The sequence below is a fragment of the Malaclemys terrapin genome, chromosome 1 (genome assembly GCF_027887155.1).
Source record: "Malaclemys terrapin pileata isolate rMalTer1 chromosome 1, rMalTer1.hap1, whole genome shotgun sequence".
NCBI classification, from domain to species: domain Eukaryota; kingdom Metazoa; phylum Chordata; order Testudines; family Emydidae; genus Malaclemys; species Malaclemys terrapin.
Window position 1 is genome coordinate 44,083,910 of NC_071505.1, and position 26,556 is coordinate 44,110,465.

At 39.3% G+C, this 26,556-nt stretch overlaps 1 protein-coding gene across 2 annotated transcripts in view; it reads left to right on the forward strand.

Annotated features, from left to right (window-relative positions):
* The window catches only part of TSPAN12 (tetraspanin 12), a 74,542-nt gene extending 48,365 nt beyond the window's left edge, over nt 1–26,177 (forward strand). For both annotated transcript variants that reach the window (XM_054023430.1, XM_054023439.1), the window contains exons 5-8: nt 4,215–4,289; nt 11,092–11,199; nt 15,060–15,203; nt 24,583–26,177. In XM_054023430.1, the coding sequence (XP_053879405.1) occupies nt 4,215–4,289; nt 11,092–11,199; nt 15,060–15,203; nt 24,583–24,888 (633 nt within the window). In that variant the 3' untranslated portion in view covers nt 24,889–26,177. The remainder of the gene's footprint in view (nt 1–4,214; nt 4,290–11,091; nt 11,200–15,059; nt 15,204–24,582) is intronic.
* The last annotated feature ends 379 nt before the right edge of the window (nt 26,178–26,556 follow it).

Genomic DNA, 26,556 nt, shown 5'->3' on the forward strand with positions numbered 1-26,556 from the left:
TGCAACTTTAAACAAACTTGTTTGTCTGAGTGATTGGCTGAACAAGAACTAGGACTGAGTGGACTTGTGGGCTTTAAAGTTTTACAATGTTTTATTTTTGAATGCAGTTATTTTTTTGTACATAATTCTAAATTTGTACGTTCAACTTTCACAATAAAGAGATTGCACTGCAGTACTTGTATTAGGTGAATTGAAAAATACTACTGTTTTTTACAGTGCAAATATTTGTAATAAATAAATATAAAATGAGCACTCTACATTTTGTATTCTCTGTTGTAATTGAAATCAATATATTTGAAAATGTAGAAAACATTCAAAAATATTTAAATAAATGGTATTCTATTATTGTTTAACAGTGTGATTAATTGCCATTAATTTTTTTAATTGCTTCACAGCCCTAATTTTTTACATCTGCTGGAGATTCCCCACCTTGGGGGAGGGGGTATCCCCAGCAGGGTAGCTTTTGTGCCTCCAGAAGATTTGTCCTAATGTCTCCTCCTTTTGTATCTCTCCCCATCTCTGTTAGTCTGGAGCTCCCAATGATGACTTTCTCTTTCCCCGCAGCTGCAATACTCCTTTTATCTTAATCGCGCCCCTCCCTCCCCCGCACCCCAACTTGCTTTGTGCACTGAAAGTGAGCAGAAAGGAATCTCTTCAGAACTCTTGAGTCCTCAGTTCTTTCCCTCTGTATGTATCCTCCCATCCCCAGGGCTGCAATACTGAAAAGGCAGGATTCTTTAAAGCTCCACAGGGCACTTTCACGGCAGCTGCCTATCCTGAGTGGATGGGGAGGAGTTGAGTGCACACATCCATCCAGCTACATGTGCTGTGTCCAGGTATTGTCAGGGCTTCCTTCTGTTGAGAGGCAGTTTCTCTGCTTAGCTGCTGCATCTGCCTGTGGCCAGTCTGCATTAACAGCTCAGGACAGGAGTAACAGAAGAACAAAGTACTGCTGCTTGTTAGCATTTATGCAGTACTTCATGGGGGCTGAGGTTTAGGCACTCATGCCTGGTACAGCAGCACACATTGTATCCCTTTCTTTGTCGTATTACCTTAAACAGAGTACTTTCTTCCAATATTTTAGTCTTTCAGCTTCTGTCAAGAAAACAGAGCTTTTTCCCCCTCAGATCTGATGATGGAAACCTCATGGAGTTACAAACACAGCTCTTGGGCCAGTTTCAAGGTTACAAACCATGTGAACTTTATGGAGATTTCACACAACTCTAATAGGGAGAAAACTGGTTACCAACCATATAGGAGAGAGAAATGTCAGTTTTTGGGATACCTCCTAGTTCAGAGGTTTCTGATTCTGTAAGTATTGGATGCTTTGAACTATTGATTATTGATATAGAGGATGGTCTTTGCAGAAGAGCAGAAAAAACCTTGGAAGGAACCAAACATTATAGAGAGCAATGTAGGAACTAGAATTGTGGGAATATCATATGCAAGAGTTTGAGAGTGGCGTAGAAAGAGCATGATCTTTTCTATCAGGGGAATAAGAGCTTTTTTCCCCCCAGAACTCAGCCACTCAACCCACAATAGCAGGAAAGAATTAATTAAACCTTTGTTGTGGAAACCAGATTCTTGTGACTGACAAAAGCAAGAGTTTTTGCTTCTTGTGAGAAGCTGAATTTATTTTGGAATTCAGACTCTTCTGGGAATTTGTTTGGGAACGAAGAGGTCAGAATTGTGGCCAGCAATGCTCTGTGTGGCTTGGAAGATGAAAATTATGGGAAGTAAATTTAAATAATAATTACAGGAGTTTTTCACACAACTTCTGTATGAATTTTTTGTTTTGGAACTCACTGAATTCAGGGAGAGTTATAAGATTCCCCCAAAATAGGAGGAAGAAATTGAAGCACATCTGTGGTTGTAGAGATACTTTAATATCATTGCAGTAGTTAATTTATTGCAGTATAGTTATTTTGCAAATTAAGTCTGCACATATTGTGTCTCTTCTTTTCTTCTCTCACCTTTGTGACCAGAGGACTTTTCTTAAGAGAGAGTCAAAAGGATTGATTCTGAAAGATGCTGAGTGCCTGTAGTAAATCTTAATCCAAATGTGTCATTTCTAACTTCCATTTACTTTCTTTAGTGGCTTCTGATACTTTCTTTAATGGAATTTGGCATGTCATGGTGTAAATCCTCTCCACCACCTGTCCTAAATCATGAGAATGAGCTACAGGTCCAACACCACTGGTTTAGCACCCACTTCCCCCACCCCCACTTTCCTACTGGCTATGAGACAACTTGAGAAGTTCATATAGTTTATACTTGGTCGTCATTTTTAATTGTATTTATTTTCTTGGCTTTATGTCTGCACAACAGAGAACATGGCTCACAACTGAAGTTTATAACATTGTGCAGAGAAGGTAAGAAGAAATGGTTCCCTGCAAAGAGTGCTTACAATACAAGCAGATCAGATATGAAAACGAGCAGGAAATGGGAGATTGCGAGATGATTGAGTGGTGGCATTTGGCATGTGTCTTATTAGTTCCACAGTGTTTTTATTCTATATCTTAGAGCTTATCTACACATGGAGTTGTTGCTGATTAACTCCATGTGTAGACTCACTTACTCTAGAACAAGAGTGTCTTGTTTCTGTTTAGTTTACCCCACTTTCAAAGTGGGCAGTCAAAGTATTCTTATTCTGGAATAAGCTTGGCATGTTTAGCCTAGGAAAATGAAGGCTGAGAAGGGATAGGATTTCTCTCTTTAAATACATTAAGGGGTAAACAGCAGGGAGGGAGAAGAGCAATTTAAGCTAAAGGACAATGTTGGTGGAAGAACAAATGGGTATAAAGTGGGTTTCCCTAGCGTAAAGAAGGACAGATAGGTATGAATAAACTTAGGTTGGCAATTAGAAGACAGTTTCTAACAATCAGAAGAGTGAGATTCTGGAACAGCCTTCCAATCACTCCAGAGTAGTGGAGACAAACAACCTAATTAGCTTTAAGATGGAGCTTGATATATTTATGAATGGATTATATGACAGGGTTGTCTGTGCTAGCAGGGGACTGGACTTGATGACCCAGCAGGTCCCTTCCACTCCTTATGTCCTGTAAAAGTGTCCAGACATGGAGTTAATCAGGAACTGTTAATCAAGAACAACTCTGCATGTAGACAAACCCTTATTGGGTCTGTGTTTCTCTGAGAAGAAAATAGAACCTGAAGACCTATTGGAAAGAAGCAGGAGGAATTGGTGTGGTGTGGGCATGGTTTTCTAGGTCATTGTGTCACAAAGCAGTGGATTTTTAACTCCACCCTAGAAAATAGGCAGGTGGGAATGGCCCTTGGGAGTCAAGGATCTAAGGAGCTAGGAGGGAAGAAGTGGGGAAGGGAAGTCCTAAGAACAGGCAAGCTCAGGGGGGAAAACTTAGTGGGAGGTTTCTGTTGTGTTAATTGTTTTTGAGTTCCAAATAAAGCCAACTCTTAGAAAGGGTGTGAGTTTGGAAATGGAGTCTTTCTGCTCTATGGCGGACAGGGAGGGACTCAGCCCATCTACATGGAAGGAAGTGGTACCACACAAGAGTGGACGAAAGGTACACTTCAAATAAAAGCAAACTGAACTAACTTTTAGATTTACAGCAACTGTATATCATGCAGAGTCTTGCCTTCTGAGCAGCTTCATCCCACAAGTTCAGTGGTTTATTTGATATTGTATACAGTTTTTCTTAATATTTTATTAACTACATAGACCTATAGAATTTCCTTCTTGCTACAAACATTTTGAAGATTTTTTCCATCTATCATGTTCATGTTGTTAGCTCTACTTGGGTTTTGATTGCAACTCCTGTAGTTATTCTAAATAAGGAACAGTGGAAAATGATGAGTTTTGGTGTATGTGTGGGGAACAAAAATATTAGCCTCTTTGGAATTGTTTCTGTATAAAATGTCATGATAGTCTTGTTCCATGAGGTAACTTGGAAATTAATTCATATCCCCGTGGCAACGCTTGACATATTTCATATTAAGTCAATTAGAAATAAACCACATTTATTTCACCTTGTCACATTATTTAAACATGTTTATAGCAAAAGATAAACTTCAGGGCTTATTTCATGAATCATCATGCCTTAATACTTTGGTTTTCACTGTCTTAGTTATATGAAAAATTAATGTTGTTTTGAAATGTTTTAAAATTACTTGATAGCTTTTTTCACAGTGTTAATTTCATCGTAAAAATATAACTCAGATTTTTCTGTGTTCCACAGTATTTTGGAAGTTTGCTTGTGATATTCTGTGTTGAACTGGCCTGCGGTGTTTGGACCTATGAGCAGGAAATTACGGTGAGTCAGAAAAGGAGGATACATTATTAAATAGAAGAAAACAAAGATTTTCATTAGCTAGCTATTCTCCAACTGCTGTAGTGTGCATCTTTGGTTATGGCTTTCTGTCAGTCTAGTATTAACTTCAGGCATTTCAGTTTGTGTTAATATAGGGAATTCTGGGAAACCAGTTCTTTCTAAAAGTGTCCAGTCTGAAATTTTCTCCCTGTGAGGATCAGATCCTTAGGGCCTGTTTTATTTATTGCTTAGACACGTTCCCATCGAAGTCAAGTGGGAGTTTTGATTCCGTAAGGATTGAAGGCTTAGGTTCTGTATTTTGAGGGGATTTGGGAGGGGGTTGGTCCAAGACTCTTTCACTTTGGCTAAATCTTGCTGTGCTGTATTGTAAACAGACAGTGTATTCATTCCATAAATGACTTACTGCTTGCTAAGGTTGTTAGTAATGTCTCCTTAAACTATAAATGCCTGTGTTTTAACGTGAAACATGTCTCAGCTATAAAACAGATTTCTTAAACTTCTAAGGAGGTTTTATCTCCAACTAGTATTTATAACTGCACCAGCCTTTAATTTTCAAACTGGAGACTTGTATCCATTATGAAGGGAAATGGCTAAGTACTGAACAGAAAACAAACTATCATATTATCCTGCTTGCTCCTATATCGTCTTGTCTCATTTTCAGTTTGATACCTATTTATGAGCAGAGTGACAAATTTCCTCCAAGCTGCCAAGATATGCTCATGACACTGGTCTTGTCAACAGCAGTCAGTGTGTAGCAATTATACTGCAGTAAAAAGGGAGGGAGCTCATTTGGTATTTGTACAGTACTGGAACCAAAGGAATTTCTGGCAGATCTGCACTCTGAAATTATGTGGCAGCATTTTGTATCAGAACTCATTCCCTTGCTATACAGATTCCAGAGCGGTGTTTTATGCTCCTAATATAACATCATTTAAATATATCACTTTGCTTAAATGTCAGGTTGCATTGATATCATACATTTTTTAAATTGGGAAGGTAGATCATAGGTATGACTCATCCCCTGGCCACAGCCACCATCCTCAGGGGTTTTGCCAGGGGCGACAGTTATAACTAACATCCATAGCTCTATAAGAGTCTTATCAGTAGAAGCTGCCTCTAGGAGGCATTGAACTGAGCATCCTTCAAGTTCACCAGCTACACCCTCCACCCCAGCCAAAATCATCCATATTTCAGGATACCTTAGATGGGCTAGGCCCCCTGCTGGATCTGGGTTGTGGGCACTTTGGCCCATTGTGACCTCATCCCTCCAGACAGATATTCTACTAGTGGGACCCATAACCCTGGAATACACTAGTAGAAGCTACCATAGGTTATGGCATCAGTGACTTAAAAAACAAAAATAAGAAGTGATAGATCCATCAACCTCTAGGGAATTTTGTCCATCTGCCTTGTCCCATTGCCTAACCAGGCCAGAACCAGTCCAAAGATTCACCACCCCCAAGTTCTTCCACATCTGCCAGGGAAATTCAGTAATGTGGACTGTTAGCATATGAATAAATAGAACTAAATATCTAATCTGAGTGTTGAATGTTCAAACTGGTTAAAGGGAAGACTACAACAAGTCATACTGAAAGGTGAACTGTCCAGCTGGAGGGAGGTTATTAGTGGAGCTCCTCAGGGATTGGTCTTCGGACCAGTCTTATTTAACATTTTTATTACTGACCTTGGCACAAAAAGTGGAAGTGTGCTAATAAAATTTTAGATGGCACAAAGTTGGGAGGGATTGACAATACGGAGGAGGACCAGAATATCATACAAGAAGATCTGGATGACCTTGAAAACTGGAGTATTAGAAATAGGATGAAATTCAACAGTGCAAAGTGCAAGGTCATGCATTTAGGGACTAACAAGAATTTCTGTTATAAGCTGGGGACGTATCAGTTGGCAGTGACAGAGGAGGAGAAAGACCAGAGTGTATTGATTGATCATAAGATGACTGTGAGCCACCAATGTGTTGCAGTTGTGAAAAAGGCTAATGCTGTCCTAGGATGCATCAAGTGGGGTATTTCCAGTAGAGACTGGAAAATATTAGTACCATTGGTGAGATCTCATCTGGAATACTGTGTGCAGCTCTGGTCTCCCATGTTTAAGAAAGATGAATTCGAACTGAAATAGGTCCAGAGAAGGGATACTAGGATGATATGAGAGGAGACTCAGAGTTTGGCTTGTTTAGCCTCACCAAAAGAAGGCCGATGGGAGATATGATTGCTCTCCATAAATACATCAGAGGCATAAATATGAGGAAGGGAGAGGAGTTATTTAAGTTAAGCACCAATGTGGACATAAAAACAAATGGATATAAATTGGCCAGCAACAACTTTAAGCATGAAATTAGACAAAGGTTTCTGACCATCAGAGGAGTGAAGTTCTGGAATAGGTTTCCAAGGGGAACAGTGGGGGCAAAAAAACCTAACTGGCTTCAAGACTGAGTTTGATCAGTTTATGGAGGGGATGGTATGATGAGACTGCCTGAATCCGTGTTTTCTTTGGGTATAAACTTTGACAACCCAGTGATGGGTGAAATGGCAGCTGTTGCCAGCTTAGGTCCATTGCCAAGAGCACCACAATCCTCCAGCACTGGCAGGAATAACCAGTGGCAAGAATCAGTGAGTCTGGCACAGTGTGAGCATGATGTACAGAGGATAGTCCAAATGATTTATCCCAATCCTGAACATGCTGTATTAGGAGATGAGCGCATGGAGAGGCTGGTATCATTTGCTCGGAGAGTGGAAGGGGAGTCATATGAACAAGCAAACAGCAGGGAGGAATACCACCATCTACTAACTGAGAAGATCCATGAAATCCACAGACACATACTGGAAGTACAAGAGAACAGGCTGCTGGGGCAGCAAGGACTTGGTGTACCGCCAGCTCCACAGCAGCAAGGACCTGGCATGGATCAGCTGTAACCAAGACTCTCTGCTAGCTTCGTGGACAGCTGAATGGCAGATCCCAACCTCCAGGAAGAACTGTCTGTAATATCCTCATCCAAGCTGCCTCCTCTGGACAAGGTTAACAACTGACTACAATTGCTTAGTGCACACTTGGCATTATGTATTCAGATTTTTAAATGCAAAGTAAGAGTTTAACATACTCTACTTCCCTACAAGCTTATTTTAATAAAACTCTTATTAAATCTCAAAAAAAAAAAAAAAAAAAAAAAAAAAGGCATGTAGCCGATCTGCAACTGCTAGCAGCAAATATCTCCAATGGCTGGTGGTTGGACATTAGTTGGGGAGGGCTCTGAATTACTACAGAGAATTCTTTCACAGGTGTCTGGCTGGTGGGTCTTGCTGACATGCGCAAGGTCTAACTGATCACCATATGTGGGGTTGGGAAAGAATTTCCCCTCGGGTCAGATTAGAATTTCCCCTCCGTTTTTTTTTTTTTTTTGCCTTCCTTTGCAGCATTGGGCATGGGTCACTTGCAGGTTTAAACTAGTGTAAATTGTGGATTTTCTGTAACTTGAAGTCTTTAAACCATGATCTGAGGACTTCAGTAACTCAGCCAGAGATTAGGGGTCTATTACAGGAGTGGGTGGGTGAGGTTCTGTGGCCTGCGACGTGCAGGAGGTCAGACTAGATGATCATGATGGTCCCTTCTGACCTTAAAATCTGTGAATCTTGATCTCTCTCTCTCCCCTCCTCCCCCCGTGCTCTTACCATTTTGTTTCTTTTCCTTCCTGGTTACTCTCTTATTGCTCTCTTTTCTTCTCTCCCCATATGCCCCATTGTTTGTTCCTCTGTCTTCAGTTGTTGTGATCCTCCTGCCCCGATTTGCCCTCATCCTACTACTGCTCATGCTGTGGGTTGGGCCAGGAACACAAGTCTTCCAGGCCCTCTACTCCCAAGCTCTGCTACTGACTGTCAGGCTCTGAGACCAAGCCCACTGAAGCAAAGCACTTCAGAACCCAGAATGCTCTTCAGCATGGTTTTACAATACCTACAGGTCACTTCCAGGGGCTGACCAATCCAAAGAATGCAGAGCATGGAGGCCCTTCGTCTTCCACACTGGGCAGCGAAGAGACTCCCTAGAACTCCTTGGGGGAGCCCTGCTGCCAGGTTGGATTCAGTTTATAATGAAATCATAGGAGCCCTTGGTGAGGTTCGAGAATTAGTTTGCATTAGTATAGGGGTGTGTGTGATGCTCTTAAAAAGTGTCAGTGAGGCATAACCCCAATACTATCCCAGTTTGAGTCCTGTTTGGCATATATATTAGTCTGCCAAAAGTATCCCTGTATAAATAGTTCTGCTTCCAGCTTATGATAGCTCTCAGAATGAAAAGTGCCTTATGACTAATTTCTTCCATCCACAAGATTGAAAAGCCAGAGCAGGTTCTCCGTTTACTTGAACTTCAGTCAAGGCTTGATACTTATTAGAAAAATAGTAACATATTAATGCAAGCGAAAATTAAACAGCAGACAAGACCATAGAGAACTTTCATGCTCAAAAATCAAACCATAAACTTGAATTCTAGTTTACCTACACAATACAGGAAAGTGCCTCTCAAGGAATGAAGCCACGCAAATGATTTTCATGAACAGATGGTATATGTACTACTAAGTAAATTGGTTATTCAGGATTTAGTTAGTAGATATGTTCAAATGCATAGTTTGGCCTCTGGAATGTCAAGGTGACAAAGGTATAGATTCTAAAATCCCTTCTTAGCTCAGTCATAACTGCCTTGTAAGTTGGTTTTGTTTTACTTTTTAATTTCCTTCTCTCACTTTTTTGCATTAATTTGTGTCTGCTTTTAATTGTCTTCAAAAAAGTTGGATGCCTTGTATTATGTGCATAACTTTGGACTAGATTCAACTAAAATAAGATAATAAAAAAACCTCTAAGAAGCGTGATCTGAACTGCAGTGGTATCAAGTGTTATCCAAAGAAAGCAAAGACCTGATTTATAATTTAATATAAAGAAAAATGTGTTGAGTGCAAAAGTGAATTAATTTATACTAGTGACCAGCATAAATGTTTGAAGTATGAGTTGCATCTCTGGGACATTCCTGCTTTTGTAAGTAAGAGTGCTTGTTTTAGCACTCTGCTGCTAAGATGTATTTTTAATTTGGACATTTGCAAACCTCTTGAGATCATAGCCTCTGAGAACAACAACAACAACAAAAAACAGCTAATAGAATCCCCAGTGTGTCAAAGGTATTGTTGTTTTTCTGAGACATCATTTTATTTGTGAAATGACATGTGAAGACAATGCTAATTTCCTAATAGATGGAAATTGCAGTTATAACTAATCCAGATATAACAAATATTATTTAACAAAACACCCTATTTTTGGACTGAGGTCGTTCAGGCAATGAGAATCTCTTGTTTTATGTTTGTACAGCACCAAGCACAATGAGGATCTCCTTTGGGAGCTACTATGATATAAGTAATAAATGATAATTTAGGCCATGTAAAATTTCACAGAAAACTGTTACTGGAAGCATTAATTGAAAAAAGATAACTAAGTCCTAGCAGTTACCATTAATGGCTTTAGAATAGCTGGATATTTTTTCACAAAATATGTGAAAATAAAGCTCACTTTGAAACTGTGAGTTGTTTAAATGCAACCATTAAATCTAATGTGAGCAAGCTAAAAATAACATGAACAGTATGTGTATCTGAAGGACTACACTAAAGTACTCAACTCCTTTGTTAGGTTGGTGTACAATAAAAGTGGTCCAGCTGAAACAAAAGTCAATTTCTAATCTTAACGCTGACTACTTTTATATCAACTATAACAACCTTTGCTTCCTTTGTTATTCTCACAATGTTCCTGGTGTCTGGGGTCTTAAATAAAAGAGAAAGCAAGACATGCAATTAAAATACTCCAATTAAAAAAAAATTAAATGCTTTCCCAATAACTTGTTTGAAAAGAAAACATTTAAAAAAATGAAAAAAAAAAGGCTTACTGAACAAAAGTTACTCTTGAATTTCTTGAAGCAGTATACACTCAAACTTGTACACGCTGGACTTGATTCAAAACTCTTTGATGTCAATGGAAGGAGAATGACCATATTGGGTCAGACCAATAGTCTATCTAGCCCAGTAGCCTGTCTTCTGACAATGGCTGGTGCTAGATGCTTTAAAGGGAATGAACAGAACAGGGCAATTTATTGAGTGATCCATTTCCTGCCATCCAGTCCTAGTTTCCAACAGTCAGAGTTTTAGTGACACCCAGAGAGCATGGGGTTGCATCCTTGATGATCTTGGCTAGTAGTCATTGATAGACCTATCCTCCATGAACTTACCTAACTCTTTTTTGAACCCTGTTATACTTTTGGCCTTCACAACATCGAGTTCCATAGGTTGTCTGTGCATTGTGTGACGAAGTACTTCCTTACGTTTGTTTTAATCTGCTGCTTTTTGACTTCATTGGGCTTCACTGACTTCACTGGACTTTTGTGAGATACATGTTGATAATCATTTAATTGAAATTTACACATAACCCTTGGAAATGCTCTAAAATATATTATTTTTATTTATTGATATCTAGATCCCCTATTGCCATACACGTATTTCTAAACAAGCAAGTGACTAAAACAATATTTTTCTCGCTATTTCTATTAATACAACTAAAGCTGTATGTTTAAAATCAAAACATTTATTTTCCTTTTTTTTTAACTGAGATGGCACATCCAAAGTAACTTGCATTTAGAACCTCAGGATAGACGAAAACTTTGGTTCTGTAGGTACAAGATGATTGATTTATTAGAGAACTCTCAATCTCTCTGTTATTTGAAACACTTTGTCTCTTCTTTTCAGGTCCCAGTACAATGGTCAGATATGGTCACTTTAAAAGCCAGGATGACCAACTATGGCTTACCTAGATACCAGTGGCTTACTCATGCTTGGAATTTCTTTCAGAGGGAGGTAAGAAGATAATCAGTTCATGAAATGTAATGGTGTGTGTGCACGAAGTGCTCCTTATCTGTTTGATGGAAAAAGGTTTAATTATAAATAAAAAGGCGAGACTTTTTCTGCAGGCTAACTGAGGACTTATATTTTGGTGTAGTCCTATTGGCATACAACCTCTCAAATTCTTGTAAGTTCTAGACAAATACACTGGAATTGTGTATTTTCATAATTTCACCTCCCTTCTTCTTGTAACTTACATTATTTATATATAATTCCAAGGATGCACTATAGCTGCATTAGTTCTCTATACAGATCATATTTCATTAAATGGACCGACAAAGACTTACAACAGTGGTTTTCACCCTGTAGTCCTTGGACCCCCTGGGGTCTGCAGACTATGTCTAAGGGATCCACGAAAGGTTATTGTTACCATACATCAATGGTTTTCAACCTGTGGTCTGCAGTTCCCTGGGGGTCCACAGACTGTCTAAGATTTCCAATAGGGTCTACTTCCATATGAAATTTTTTGGGGGTCCACAAATGAAAAAAAGGTTGAAAACCACTGACTTACAACGGGTTCTCAAACTTCATTGCATCGCGACCTCTTTCAACAATAAAAATTACAACATGACCCCAAGATGGGGGACCGAAGCCTGAACCAACTGGAGCCCCCAGAGGAGGGGGCAAAGCTGAAGCCCCAAGGCTTCAGTCCCAAGCAGGGGCCTGTAATCTGAGTCCCGATGCCCAGGGCTAAAGCCCTCAGGCTTCGTCCCCAGGCGGTGGTGCTCGCGCTTCAGCTTCAGTCCCAGGCCCCAGCAAGTCTAAGCCATCCCTGGCAACCCCATTAACATGGGGTGGTGACTCACTTTGGGTTCCCGACCCACAGTTTGAGGACCGCTGACTTACAATATAAAAAACCACCTCCAGTACTGTGAGTGCAGTTGCATTGATTTAGAAATGTAGCCACCTGATTGCACCTGCAGATCAGATAGGTGTCTAAAAATGGTACAATTGCAGGCTCCTTTAATTGTGGATGCAATATTTGAGGCCTAATTAAAAATCTGTGCCAGTGTGTGTTTTAAAACTTTTACTGCATGTATATACCACTAGTAATACAAAAATAAGAACGTTCCTGAATTTAAATAATACCTTCAGTTAACTACTTCTCCTCTGCCAAAGATGGGAGCACCTAGGCCTATTTCAGTGAAGAATACAAGTATGAAGAATTAAAAATTGATTCACTGCATATACTGTAAAGTGAACATCCTATGTGGTATTTTAGTATTATTGTCCTCCCCTCTTACTGCATGCTTTGATTTGTAGCGTCCTTTCTATGGATTTGCCATCTTTAAGACATTATATTGGTTGGAAAGGAGTATGAAAGCCTGTTTCTAAGCAGTTGCCAATACTGTCTCTTGGGTTGCAGTTCCATTAAAGTGTTCAGTTTTAAGTCCTGTCACCAGGGAAAAAAAACATGGCTTGAACATTGACATATTTGCTCTATAGCCTTCTGAAATACAGAACTGTATTCATTTTAAAGAATGAACTATTATGTCACAGAAACAGGGACATGTACAAGGTATAAACCATTAGCTCCAGATACATGTTCACATGCAGGAAAAGAACTCTTTAAATGCTTGTCATTTGTGTTGCCTTTGTTAAAATGCTGAAATCTATCATTGTTGCAGATTTCCTGTTTATTTAAATATTTCCTGACTACACTTGATTAGTCTGTATTTGTGTTAGAACGTGAAAGAAAGAATAAATAAAGGATTAGAAGAGTTTAAGATATTTTCTGCTAAAGCTTTTCAAATGCTACTAGAAACACAGTAGTTCTTCATGTTTAGGTAGATTGAGAGAATCTGTCTATAGTCTCTACCTGAAACAATATAAACAATTCTTGATTTCCATGCACACTGCTTTATGATAATCTTGGTTTAAATGTATGTGTTAGATAAAAAAGATGTCTTTATGTATTGGTTATCACAGTGTCACAGCAATGACCCTGTAAGTCCTAAATGACTCTTCCTCTGGAAAGGCTGATTTTTAAATAAATGAAAAATCAACTTCCCTGCCAAAGAACAAACCCTGACTCTCTGGGGAAAAAAGAAAAGAAAAGCCCTTTATAATAGAAATTTCTTGTGTTTAGTCCATAGCCAGAGGAAATGATTTTTGGAAAGTTTGAGGTTAATTGGACAAACTGTTTCAGCAGTACAGCACACTGCCTCGCTAACTGATGCGTTCTCATATTTTGAGCATTTTGCGCCAGATTTTTAAAGGAAGGAAATCAATGGACTTTAAGGGCCTAAATATCTTTAAAAATCTGGGCCTATGTTAATTCTTTTTGTCTGCTCTCAACTCAGGTATTGGATGTACTTATTTTCTGCATGAATGAACACTGGTGTATTGGGCCTTTTTTACGAAGTTGGAGTGCAAACTTCTTAGTTCATAAAGGATCAGTTTTTTATCAGCAGTGAGCTCTGTCTTCTGCATTTTATAACTTTTTGGGAGAGATGTGAAATCTGTTTTTCTTAACCACCCCATTATATTTTTTAAGAGCAAATTGCTGATCCAATAACCAGAAAGGGTGACCTTGTTGCTAGGAAGGTAGAGAGAGGGAGAATTGGGGCTGGGAAGAGGACAGTGGGGAAGCAGAAGAATGAAAGTGAAAACAGATGGGAAAAAAAGCCCAAAGAAGGTAACATGAGGGGCCAAAGCTTGAAGTCTTCAGTCAGGCAAAACTCCCCAGCAATTCAGTAAGTCTTTGGCCTGAATGAAAAGGTAGGTTGAAAACCAAGTAAGAATTTAGTATTGGGACTCTGATGAGACGCAGAAGATAGAGGGGAAGAGAAAATTTAAAATTAACAGGAAAAGAGAGGTGGGAGGAAATGTGTGAGTTGGTGTCCAGGCAATGGACAGAGAACAGGGGATTGCACCAAGGAAATTTGGAGCCATTGCATCAGCCCTCTTTGTTGTGAATGCAGACTAGAAAATGAAATCCCATTACTATGTTATAAGCTTGTTACTGTGATTTTTATGATCTGTTATGGCATGTCTTGTGATCAGAGTTCCTACTATTATGATTCTTATGCAGATTATAGTCTCCTGTGATACTTTATTTCCCCTCAAATTTCCTTCCTCCTGTTTTCCTTTTCCATTTCAGTATTTTTCTTAGCTTTTTTATTGTCTTCACTTTTTTCTCATTTTCTTTCCTTTCCCTTATTTTTGTCCCTTTCCCTGCTCTGACACATCTCTTCCTGTGCATTCCTCCTGCTCCCTCCTCCCCCCCAGATTTGCCTCCAATCTGCTCTAGCTTTATAGGGATTCTCCATTCCACTAGTGTCTCCTCCTATTAAACTTCTCTTGGCTACCCCCATAATGAGGACAGCAACATTGCAGGCTTGGGCAATTTCTGTGAAGTACTAAGTAGGGCAGTGGTTTTCAACATATGCTCCACGAAAGGTGGTTGTTACCATAGAACAGTGGTTTTCAACCTATGGTTCGCGGACCACTGGGGGTCCATGGACTATGTCTAAGATTTCCAAAGGGGTCCGCACTTCCATTCAAAATTTTTTTAGGGGTCCGCAAATGAAAAAAGGCTGAAAACCACTGACCTAGGGGATTGGTGGGGAGGGAAAGGACAGATCACATATCAATGTAATTGGCTGATTTTTGGCTTGGTTATGTCCAGGCACAGCAGAGGCATCCATAAAATGAGGCTCTGTACAGAAGCTGCCGGAAACAATATCTAAAAACAATAGCCTGCATATGTCTGTCTCTATATAGATGTTTTAAAAGTTTGTTCAGTTTTTAGCTTTTATGACCAGGGAGCATCACACTGCAGTCACTGATCTTGGCTAACTTTTCCTTTGCAGTTTAAGTGCTGTGGAGTGGTGTACTTCACTGATTGGCTGGAAATGACAGAGATGGACTGGCCTCCTGACTCTTGTTGTGTTAGAGAGTTCCCGGGATGCTCCAAGCAGGCACATCACGAGGACCTTAGTGATCTTTATCAAGAGGTAGGGTGGAAAAAATAGCATTACACTTAAATATTTCAGAAGGGTGTGTACTTACATGTTCCTGTGACTTCCAAACTCATAACATGTAAGTCTGAAAAATGTTTGGTGTTCGTGCTGAGTTCTTTGGAATATTCCCTTCTTTTTTGGCAAGGATCTCCCACCATAGGGAGAGATGTCTTCCCAAAGCTTGTCTCTTCCCTCTCCCCTGCCCTCAAACATTCACCCCATTCCCACTTCTGTATATTTTGGAAACTCCTCCTACTCTGAAGGTGCGCATTCCAAATATATGAGCATATATTGACAAATGGATTTCGAAAGATGGATCTGTTGTCATGCTTCTCATGAAAGGCTGTGGTAAGCAGAAAGATCTGTTGGTGGGTGGAAATGGAGGGGGAGATTTTATATAGTGGGCCATATTCATTCCTGGTATAACTCAATTGAAGCTACAAGGGTGGTACCATCATCTTAAAGATTAAGAATTTGGCCTCCTCTTTTTGGTTACTGAGGTAATAGAGAAGTCTTCCATTGTTAAATGGGGCTATGCCCATAGCAGATATACAGAATCAGTGGATTTGTGGCCTGCCTTCAATTGAAGCTTTCAAAAATCTGTTCACCTAGAAATGAGATAAGGCATTAGCAATGCAGTTAGTACCTTGCACATGTCTAAGCCCTGAAATAGCTATTTTACATTGAATAATATAGTCACATGAGTCTTCCAGTTTTGACAAGCTGATTACTGAACCTCCAAATGGCTGTGGACATAGAAGACCACACACTAATTCATAAATTCCATTTCTCCAACTCACCAGGATGGAGAGAGATTTTAGGATTGTGAAAGTCCTCAGATACTACGATAATGATGACCACATAAGTACCTAGACAGGAAGATGCCTCTGGCAAGTCCTTTGAAAATCCAAGAGCTCTGTTGATGCCTCAGTCAGCAGGGATCATGCACACAGACAAATAACACAGAATATACATGGAGACATTATGCCAAAGCAATCATTTCCCATGGTCTCTACACTATTATTGCTGAGTTGTATATAATATTTTTTTAAAAAAGAATAAAAAATTGATAATGAGAGGGAATACATTTGAGCCTTAAGAGATTGATAGCATCACTTGAACAAACAATCAGTGTGTGCAGGATCAAAATATGTTAAAACTAAGAAAACACTTTCATTATTGATGCTCTTATCTCTTCTCATGCAGACTTGCTCTTGAGCCTGCCTCATCAAAGTATGCTGTTTTTGCAGGCATTATCACTTACGCTGGCAGAAAGCTGAACATCATTAGTTGTGCTCTCAATAGTACTATGATTGATGGAACAGGAACATAGTATACAGTATTTAAATGTGAAAAAGGACTTTGAGAGGAGAGCAAATGTTCATTTGCCTCTGTGTGTATGTTAGGTATGTGAAATAAGTTTGAGTTTGTGGTAATCAGGAATAGCATTTGATCTTATTTCAAAACTTAAATCACTTGAATTTCTTAGACAGTATCCTGGAACAGTTGTAGTTTCTACTTGAACATAACAATCATATTCTGTGTGAAAAACAACCAAATATTAAAAGCATGTACAAGTTTTATTTTGTTGATAACTTAGTATTTTTCATTGCTTAAAAATAAAACAAAAAACCTAAGAGTCAGAATAGATTTTAACTTTACACTTAAGACATAACATTATAGCAATAACTTTGCAATTCACTACTCAGGAATTTATGGTGATGTTGCATTCTTTTGACACTTTACTTCTGTTTGCTCCTGTTTGGACCTTTGGAGAGTTTGAGCAAGGATTATGCATATTAAAATAATATTATAAATGTTGCATGAAACAGATCTGCCTTTGCATTTTTATAAGGTTTAACCAAGGCTAATATTAATAATATTATGTAGCAAGACTAGTCATCTTTCAAGAGGTCTTTTACTATTTCTGTGAGTGGAAGAGGGGGGAAAACAAACCCTGTAAAGTGAATATATTTATTGGCCAGGACATTGAATTAAAGCACTTTTAAATCTGAATAAATGAGTAGTTAAATGTGTTCTCCTTTGGAAGAGGTGTGAAATCAGATTCTTTCCACTTTGAGGATGATGAAGAAACATTTGCCAAGCACTTTTTAAAATCATGGTTTTTAAAAACCCCATTATATACAACAGACTTTTTAGAAATTTAAAAGCGCAATTTTGCTATTTGGCAAACACTTTATCTCTGCTGTCAATCATCTTCCCCCAATGTGCATGTTGTGCTTCAGTGGGTCTGAAACTATATGGTCTCTGTTTTGGCTACTTCCTTCTCTTTAGCATCATCATCAATAATATTAATACTCTTCTGAAACTAGGATTGATTAGTTAACTAGGTTTCCTTTGTTGACTGTAGCAGAGCAGGCTACAAACCATTGTCTGGCCTACATAAAGTTTTGCCTCTTTTTGTTTGTTGTTTAATTTAGTGACATTGGTGAACTGAAAATATCTAGCATTACATTTTCCATTCCTCTCAAGCTACACTCAGTTCAGAAATGGGAATGGTGTAGGATGTTCAAGTGTAACTGATGTAAGTTAGAGCAGCTTCAGGAAGCTCATGTCACTTGGAAAAGACTGCATTAGCAAGGAGGAGCTTTCTCCACTCACTGGGGAAAAAGTCTCTGTATGCTTTTCAATGAGTCCTTCTGATATCAAAGGTTTTGAACAAAGCTCATGAGCCAAAAATTATATTGATTCTAAGAATGTCATCCTAGCCCAGACTTGGCTTTCCTGCTGATCCCATCAGGCTGAAAATCTGGCTTCAGACCATCACTCAGAATCAGGGCACATTACCCCATCCCAGTTTATTACAGCTTGGCTCCTAACAAGGTTGAGCCTTTAATTATGGTGTCTCTAAGTAGATAGCTGGCTCTTGTCCTTCAGGCATCTTAGAAGCAATTTACCAGAAGGACTTTCTTCTCTGAGTGGGTTTATCATGTGGTGGAATCAGATCTCAATGGACCTCTTTATCTGCCTGGTACAAAAACTGTTTGAGTACCACCTTCTTGTTTTATTTGACTAGGTTTATTTAATTACAATATGTTTTGGCCTTTTGGTTCATTTGGAGCTTAACACTTTTAATGCAACCCTGATGAAATCTCCTTTTGAACCATTCAGTTCCTAGGAGCTGAGTTCCTAAGACATGGAAGGTCATTTTCCTGGAGACAGTTGAGTTCAGTTCATGAATTCCTCGGTGGAAGGCCAGAAGGAAACATAATAGTCATTTAGTCCAACCTCCTCCATAGCACAAGGCAAAGAATGCCATTTGACATCACGCACAGTAACTGATGGTCGAACTAGATGTATCTTTTAGAAAGACACCCAGTCTTGATTTAAAAAATCAATACATCACTATTATGTAGAGATTTTCAACTGTGGAGCTCACATCATTTTAGAAAGGAAAGCTATGTATCATTATCTCCATTTTACTCACTGGGAAAATACAACACAGAAAGGTGAAATGTCTTGTCCAAGTCATATAGCAGGTCAGTGACAGAAACAGGATACAACCCAGGTCTCCTGACTCTTAACCCATTCTCCTGTACACTGGAATACGTTGCCTCATAAAATGAGAGTGCTTGAGGCCCAAGAGCCTTATCCACCTTGTTATACCCAATTAAGAAGAATCAGGTGGTGCTAAGGATTCATCCAGGACTCCTCTCTGAGGTGGGGTCAGAAATCAACATCCATGGCCTATTGTTCTGCCAACATTCTTTCCACTCCCACGTCCTCATTCCAGTGAGTCCTTTCTCCCTGTGCTTGATGTCCACAGTCTTTTTTGTTTCAGTTGGAGCAGACTAACATCCTTAGATAGGGCAACTAATTTTCTATTGCAATGACCTTTGTGATCTGAACCTTTCAGGACATGCCAAGGCAAGACTGCTTGGCTTGTGGATGTCTCCATCACAGACATCTGAAAGGCAGCTACATGGTTCTCCCTCCACCCCCATTCCCAAAGCGTTATTGGATTAATTCATCTTCCAGGAAGGAATCCTATTTTGGATTCTTTGCTGCAGAATTGGTTCCAAGTTAAGGCAGGCTATGCTTCTTCTCTTCCACCACAAAAAATATTTTTGCTTCATGTTAAGTGGCACCATATTTTCAGTTGGCAAAAACATTTTCCCCATGAGTTTGATCCTCTAGTTTTGGGTTCATTCAGCAGGCCTGTACTTTAACACCTGATGCTGTGTTTTGAGAGGTAACTTAATAGTCTTTTTTATGATGGAAAAAAGTCTGTGTTTGGCTTGATGTTGGGCATTGACATAGCTGTTGCTCAACACAGCTGTGCTATAATTTTCTTTTGAGATATCTCCTGAGCGTCTTATTCTCGAAGAGTCAGTTACCTGTAATGCTGGTGTACAGAAGATATCGTCTTGCCGGAATCCTGCTCCCCCACCCATTGCGCTGCAGATTTTGGAAGTAAACTTTTTCAGAGTTGTTTTTCCTCTTACCCTTTTTTTGCCTTCTGAGCTATTATTTTTTGCATATGTTGATCTTTGTGAATTGGTTTTCTTTTCGGGAGCTTCACTTCCTGTGCAATTGAAAGAATAGACTGGAACATTTGAAGATCAGCAGTAATCAGAGGGTGATGTAAGACCACAGTAGTGGGCTTGGTGTGCGCGCTACCTGCCTTCAATAGATTAAAAAAATATAGGAGAATTCAGCTGTTCTAAAGATAAGAAGCTAAGGCCTAGGCATAAGAATCCTGAAAGATGTTATCTTCAGAGAAGCAAAATTACAGGTAAGTATCCTTCCCTTTTATAATCTGTTGAACTCTGATTACATATAGGAAGCAGATCTGTTAACTAAGTTGGTGTCATTTGTACGTAGTCACTTTCAGTGTAGAACTAAACTTTTCTAATCTGATTTTCATTTACACTACAGCCACTTTTCAACACTGAGTTTTAAAGTGGGTGTAAAAGTATTTTTTGCCTACTTTAAGGCCCCTTTACACTGCCAGCAGTGTAAAATGGCCATAGTATAAATGAGAATAAGGCCCTAAATCTATAACTTTGCAAGCTTGAGAAAGTAAAACTATACTGAATGATCATTACAAATTGTTATAGTTGGTATTGAGTTGTCACTAATGTAAGAGCTGTTCTTGACATAGATTTTTACTTCAGCCTAGGAGAGTATATTTATATGTCCTTTAATTGCAATTTACCAACTCTGAGTATATAGAATACGCATAAATAAAATGTATAAATTGAGGATAATGGGAATGGCTGGATAGTTCTAGTTTTGGAAACTGATTTTGAATGTGAACCAGAGCAGAAATGTAAGAGCATCATTAAGTGGAAGGAGGCAGCCTAGAGAGATCTGGTATAATTTGTCTTAGTTACATGTCTGTACTGCAGGAGCTGTAGGGATTAATGCTGTTGCTCTCTGATGCTGATGTTTCCTCTAGGCAGCAGATGAACTGAATTTGAGTACTGCTGTGGGTAAGCATTTTTTAACTGTGACCAGCATGAACTTTAGTTCCTCATAAGTTATCAGAAAATATTAAATGCAGCTAGTTTCTTCACAGTTAGAAACAAATTTGTAGCAGCATAATTGAAACAATGTATTTTGCTTAGGAAAACATGCCCAAGTGACTTTCTTGTTCTGTATCAGTTTGAATTAAAGGTCTTTTGCTGCAAAGATTTTTGTTTTAAAATTTCGTAGAAGCCCAAATTTGCTTTTTGTTCTGCTCTGAGTCTCACCTGTGTTAGAGCACTGACAGAATGAAACTGTTGAAAGTCTGTCTTGTATTACTGTGGTTAATACTGGAAAGATGTCAAAGTCCTTTAATGTATTCTGGCATAATGTTTTCAGAATACGTGGGAATAGTTCATTCATTTCAGATCTAAGTAAGGGACCTGTTGACTTCAGTGGGAGTCTGCATGTGAAACACTTGTAGAATCAGGCTGTTAGTCATGTAAACCGGCATCTATGATTGTGGCATTTGAAATAAATATTGGTTTCTGGAAGCATTTAAGATGACTGGAATACTAACATGGTCATGCTCAGTGTTAAAAACCTGTTATTTTGGCCAGTTACTTATTTGTCATAAGACTATGTGGAATAGATTAGTAGGGTCATAATCACAGAAACAACATTTTGAAAATAACATGACCAACCCGATGGCTTATTGAAGTGTCCTATTGGTACTAGTGACTGTGTGCTTATGTCACACTATCCTGTGCAGACCTGTGTCTCTGTGAATTTCCCCTCGCTTGCCCTGTGCAGAAGACCCACCTTTAAATCTCTGTAGAGTTCAGGGGTGGGATAGAGCTGGGTTGGGCGGAAGGAGCTGAAGTGCCGCTCTCCACAGCATTTTCCCTTGGGATTGATTTTAATGTGGAAATCTGGGCGGGGATGAAATATAATTTGCAGTTGTATTACCTCCTACTGGTTCCCCATGTACAGTTATTACTGAGCGGCTGCAGAGGGGCCCTGGCTGTGGCTCTTCCTGGACACATCCTGCTAGGGTGAAAGGGCCTCCCTTTCCCACAAATCCATGAGATGCATGGCCAGGACAGGGGACTGGACGCCTGGGCATAAAAATCTGTGTCCCCCTGTAGCGGGGTGGTTACCCCGCTCCTGCCCCGAAGGGCTTAAAACAGCCAGGGAGAGGGCTGTGGCAGGGAAAAGCTAGGCTGATTGGGGAAGTAGCTATCCACAGCTGGGCTATGCCCCAATCAGGCCTGGCTGGTCCCTATAAAAGGCTGTGAGCCAGAGGCCCAAAAGAAGTCTCCCTCTGCCTGTAGAGGGAGAAGGGCCTGGTTGCAGGAAGCTAGAGACAGGGTACCTGAGTGGAGCAGGGCCGGGGAAAGGCAGAGGAGCTGGGGAGCTCCAGCCTGGAAAGCCCCAGGCTGCGGCCTAGCATTGGGCTAAAAGGTACTGGTGGCTGCAGAGGGCAGCCCAGGGGTAGGCCAAGGCAACAGGTCCAAACCCAACCTTGCCAGTGATGAGTAGGCGGATACTGCAGTCTGCCCCAGGGCGTGGGGCTAGACAATGACGGGCAGTAGCCTTATACTGAGGTGAGGTGGGAACGGTGGGTGGGGGTTCCCCGGGTAGGGGAGACCTTAAAACTGAGGGGTTACTGCCAGGGGGCAGCACCCCAGGTAAAAGGGCACCGGGATCCAGGGAGGGACACAGGGGCCAGAGGACAGGCAGATCACTGGCCTGCAGAGGGTGCTCCGACAGCTGGAACGAGCTAATTCCCAGAAGTCACCAGCAGGAGGCACCGCAGGGGTGAGTCCACTCCTCTACACCCCGCCTCCCCAAAACTTCTCTTTCTCAAGAGAGACTGGTTCAAGGAAGACTGTGCAAGGCTCCTTAGATGTTTTTTTCCTGCAGGGAGAAGACAGTCAGCCTTGGATATTTTGGTTTGGGTGTTTTCCTGTAAAATTATTGTCTGCATCAGAAGTTATCAAACTGTGGTCCAAGGAGCACTTGGTGATGGTGTGCAGAGAGCTGGGTGGTCACGTGGTCCTCACTCTGCCTTGATTTTACATTTTAAAAAGAGCTGAAATGCAGTACTTTCTTAATAGTACTTTTCCATGTCAGGAATGGCTGTAGCTGCATGCTGGGATATTATGTGATCATGAATGGGAGGAGAGGAGCTGCGTGGAGTGATCACCTTAATAGGATGCTAAGGGCTTGTCTTCAGTATAGCTAAATTGACACTGCTGCAATCGACACTGCAGCCTCGATTTAGCAGGTCTGGTGAAGATGCAATAACTCGATGGAAGAGCGCTTGCCCATCGATATAGCCTTACGTAGACACCGCTGTAAGTTGATTTAAGCTATGTCGACTTCTTTTACGCAACTTGCGTAACTTAACTAGCGTAACTTAGATAGATTTACTTCATTAGTGTAGACAAGGCCTTAGATTGCAGTTCTTTTAGACAGGGACCATCTTTTGTTCTATGTTTGAACAGTACCTTCCACAATGGGCTCCTGGTCATGACTGGGGCTATTGGGTGTTATGGTAATAGATATAATAAATAAGAAGGTGATGTGGCCTTCAGTATAAAATGTTAAAATAATTCTGATTGGCAGAACAGCACTGAGGCATTCAGACCAGTTTGCTGAGGAAGAAGAGTGATTTTTGGGGAGGATGAATGACAATGCTGTCTGTGTGTAGGGAAGCTACATTGTTATGGACTGGTAAACTTCATCAGTGCAATTTTTCACAATATTGTTCTCATTGCTGTTTTTTAGTTACAGTAACTGATAGTTTGTGTTAAACGTTCTATTACCCAAGAACAAAATGTTTTCAAATACGTTGAATATGTTACTATACTGTATGTAGCAATAAGATGCTCAGCCCAATATAAGATACAGGAATAAAAACAGTCCATGACCTAAAGGTTTCACAATTTAAAAATCACAAAGAAGCTGTATGTACAAATGAGCCCAAAGTCTGGTTAGTTTTAGAGTATAGCCCTGGTGAGTTGCCCTAACATGGGTGGGGTTTTTGCAATGAATAGAGGCTGTTAGTTGAAGAACCAGGAGCTGGAATAGTAAAAATGTACTTTGTGAGTAAGGAAAACTACTTGTATCTAATACTTTGGAGAAACTGATCAAGAATCCTTCTGTAAAGGTTGCCTCCCTTCAGTTGTTTCCACAGTCAGAAAGACCATTTGGCTTTGTACTGTCACTGGAAAGCATTAATGTAACTAATTTTATCCACTGTCTAGGCTTTTTCTACAGAAGTCAAGAGCTCAGAATTAGAAGATGATACATAGTGTATGTAGCTAAAACCCTTGAGTCTTGGAAAAGCCATGATGAGGTTATACAGTTTGGAAAATCTTTGCTTAGGATATTGGTTTAATTTCTATTGATGGTGTTATAAAAATATGTTCTGTTTGGAAAAATCAAAAAGGAGTTAAAAAAGTTGATCTCATGATTTAAAAGATTAATAGCAACAGCTTAAAAAAAGCTTTATAGCAACAGGCTTAAAAAGTCTAAAGTCTGTAGTTTAGAAAAAAGATGAGTAAGAAAAGATTTGATGGAACTGTCTTAAATATTGGAAAAAATAATTACTTGAGTTTTTTTCAAAGTAAACAAGGTTGATAGGATCACAGATTAGATGAGCAGAGGTCATGAGTGGAGAGAAATATGGAACAAACAGATCTCTGGGAGGTTTGAATTAGATCCATGAAAGGATTTTGAGACAAGATTGTGGAAAGGGAAAAGAAGCAAGCAAAGCAATTTTACAAAGCATGGTTTTAAGAATGGAAATGTGACCCTTGATGGGTCAAAAGGCCAATAGTAGATACTATATCTGTTTAAAAATAAGCATTGGGAACTCTGAGGTAGATCCAAATAATGTTGACTGACTTTTTTTGTTATCTGTTTTGTTCTATAGGGTTGTGGTAAAAAAATGTACACTTTCTTGAGAGGAACAAAACAATTGCAAGTGCTGCGATTTCTAGGAATCTCTATCGGAGTTACACAGATTCTGGCTATGATCCTCACTATTACTTTGCTGTGGGCTCTATATTATGACAGAAGGGATCCTGGGACAGATCAAATGATGTCCTTGAAGAATGACACCTCACAACACCTGTCATGTCATTCAGTAGAGCTGCTGAAACCCAGCCTGACAAGGATCTTGGAACATACCTCCATGGCAAACAGCTTTAACACACACTTTGAAATGGAGGAATTGTAGGTGATACAAATGAATGTGTGAAGTCACAAAGTTATGGGGCTTTTGTTTTGTTTTTTCCCTGTTCTGTCTCCTGCATTTTTAAGTATACCATTCTGTTTCAGAAAATGGCTAATGAACAGAAATGGAGATACCTCCATGGAAGGACAGTTGATCAAAGATCTGTCTCTCAGCTTCTTAGAGCTATGAAACAATTGTTTTGCATAGAAAGCACCATTTACTGGATGCAGTAATATTTATCCATCAGATGTACAGCATATAAGACACTGATATCTACACAAGTAGATAGACACTACTAATGACACTTTAAAAAAAGAAAGCATCATAGAAAGTAGAAAGATAACTGTCTTCTATAGAAATGCCTATATTTGAGAGGCAAACAAAATGGACTTTTGAACACATTTCTACTAAATCATTGGGAAAATGTTCAGGGATACATGTGGATATAAATGTTTTTTTTTTGTGTGTGTGTATATATAGTAGAGCTACAATTCAAGTAAATGCTTGGGTTTAAAAATTGCAACATCTGTAAAAAGAGTAAATTTTTTTCTTTTTCTTTTTTTTTAACAGCACCTTTATTTTAGCTGTTTCATTTAAAGATAATCTAAAAACCTCTATTTTTATCCTAAGATGATTGTTTAATTTTTAAATTAAAACACATTAAACAGAGGTTTTAAAAACCATGAATATGATCAGTATACTTTATTATTCTAAATGTGACCTAATTTGTAGAAAGTGTTTGTTTTTCAAAACAGTATGTTCTTTGGACTGGATTTATTTAGTATAAATAAAATATATTTTCTTTCCAAACTAGGGATCAGTATAAGATTAGCAAATCTTTACAGATAGACCCCTCTTTCTCCTACTCCTCCTTTCTCCCCTCCAGATAAAAACGAAAGACTATAAGGAAAACAATGATCTACTGGTTTATGGTTTTGGATGCAATTGCAATAAATGTAATGTAAGAGTAAAGGAGAAATTTCACTCCAGCCTTTTCTTCATTGAAAGTTCTCTGTTGACTCAAATTGCCAAATGGCAACAGAGTTACAATCTATTTATTGAGGTGGGAAAAGTGCATTTTACTGTATTTTTATGTAAATGTTTATTTCATAGGATTATTTTTTACAGTCAATCTCTTGAAAATTGTGTTTATTCCAATACCAGTGCTTTGTGACAAGTGGGGTTTTTACACAGTATTGAAATTTTAAAGTTTTTTTTCCACTTGTTTTGGAACTGTGTAGAAAAACAATAAGGTGCCCTATGGCAGCTAATAAAATCACTACTGTCCAGAATGTTGTGATGGCTTCTTTGTTTATGCATCCGAAGAAGTGGGCTGTAGTCCACGAAAGCTTATGCTCTAATAAATTTGTTAGTCTCTAAGGTGCCACAAGTACTCCTGTTCTTTTTGCGGATACAGACTAACACGGCTGCTACTCTGAAACCTTTGTTTTTAAAGTTAAAGAGAGTGGGTGCTTTTATCCTAGTAATTTAACTTTAAAAAGCTCCATGTTAAATGTCCTTACTGCTGTCAGTTTGTCACTATTGTGTATTTAATGTTAAACACACAAATGTTAAATGTAGACATTAGCTGTGAATTGCATTGTTTTTTGACCTTTTCATAAAAGTTTCAAGTGAATGGGAAGCTAGGGAGCCAGTTCAAAGTTTAACCTT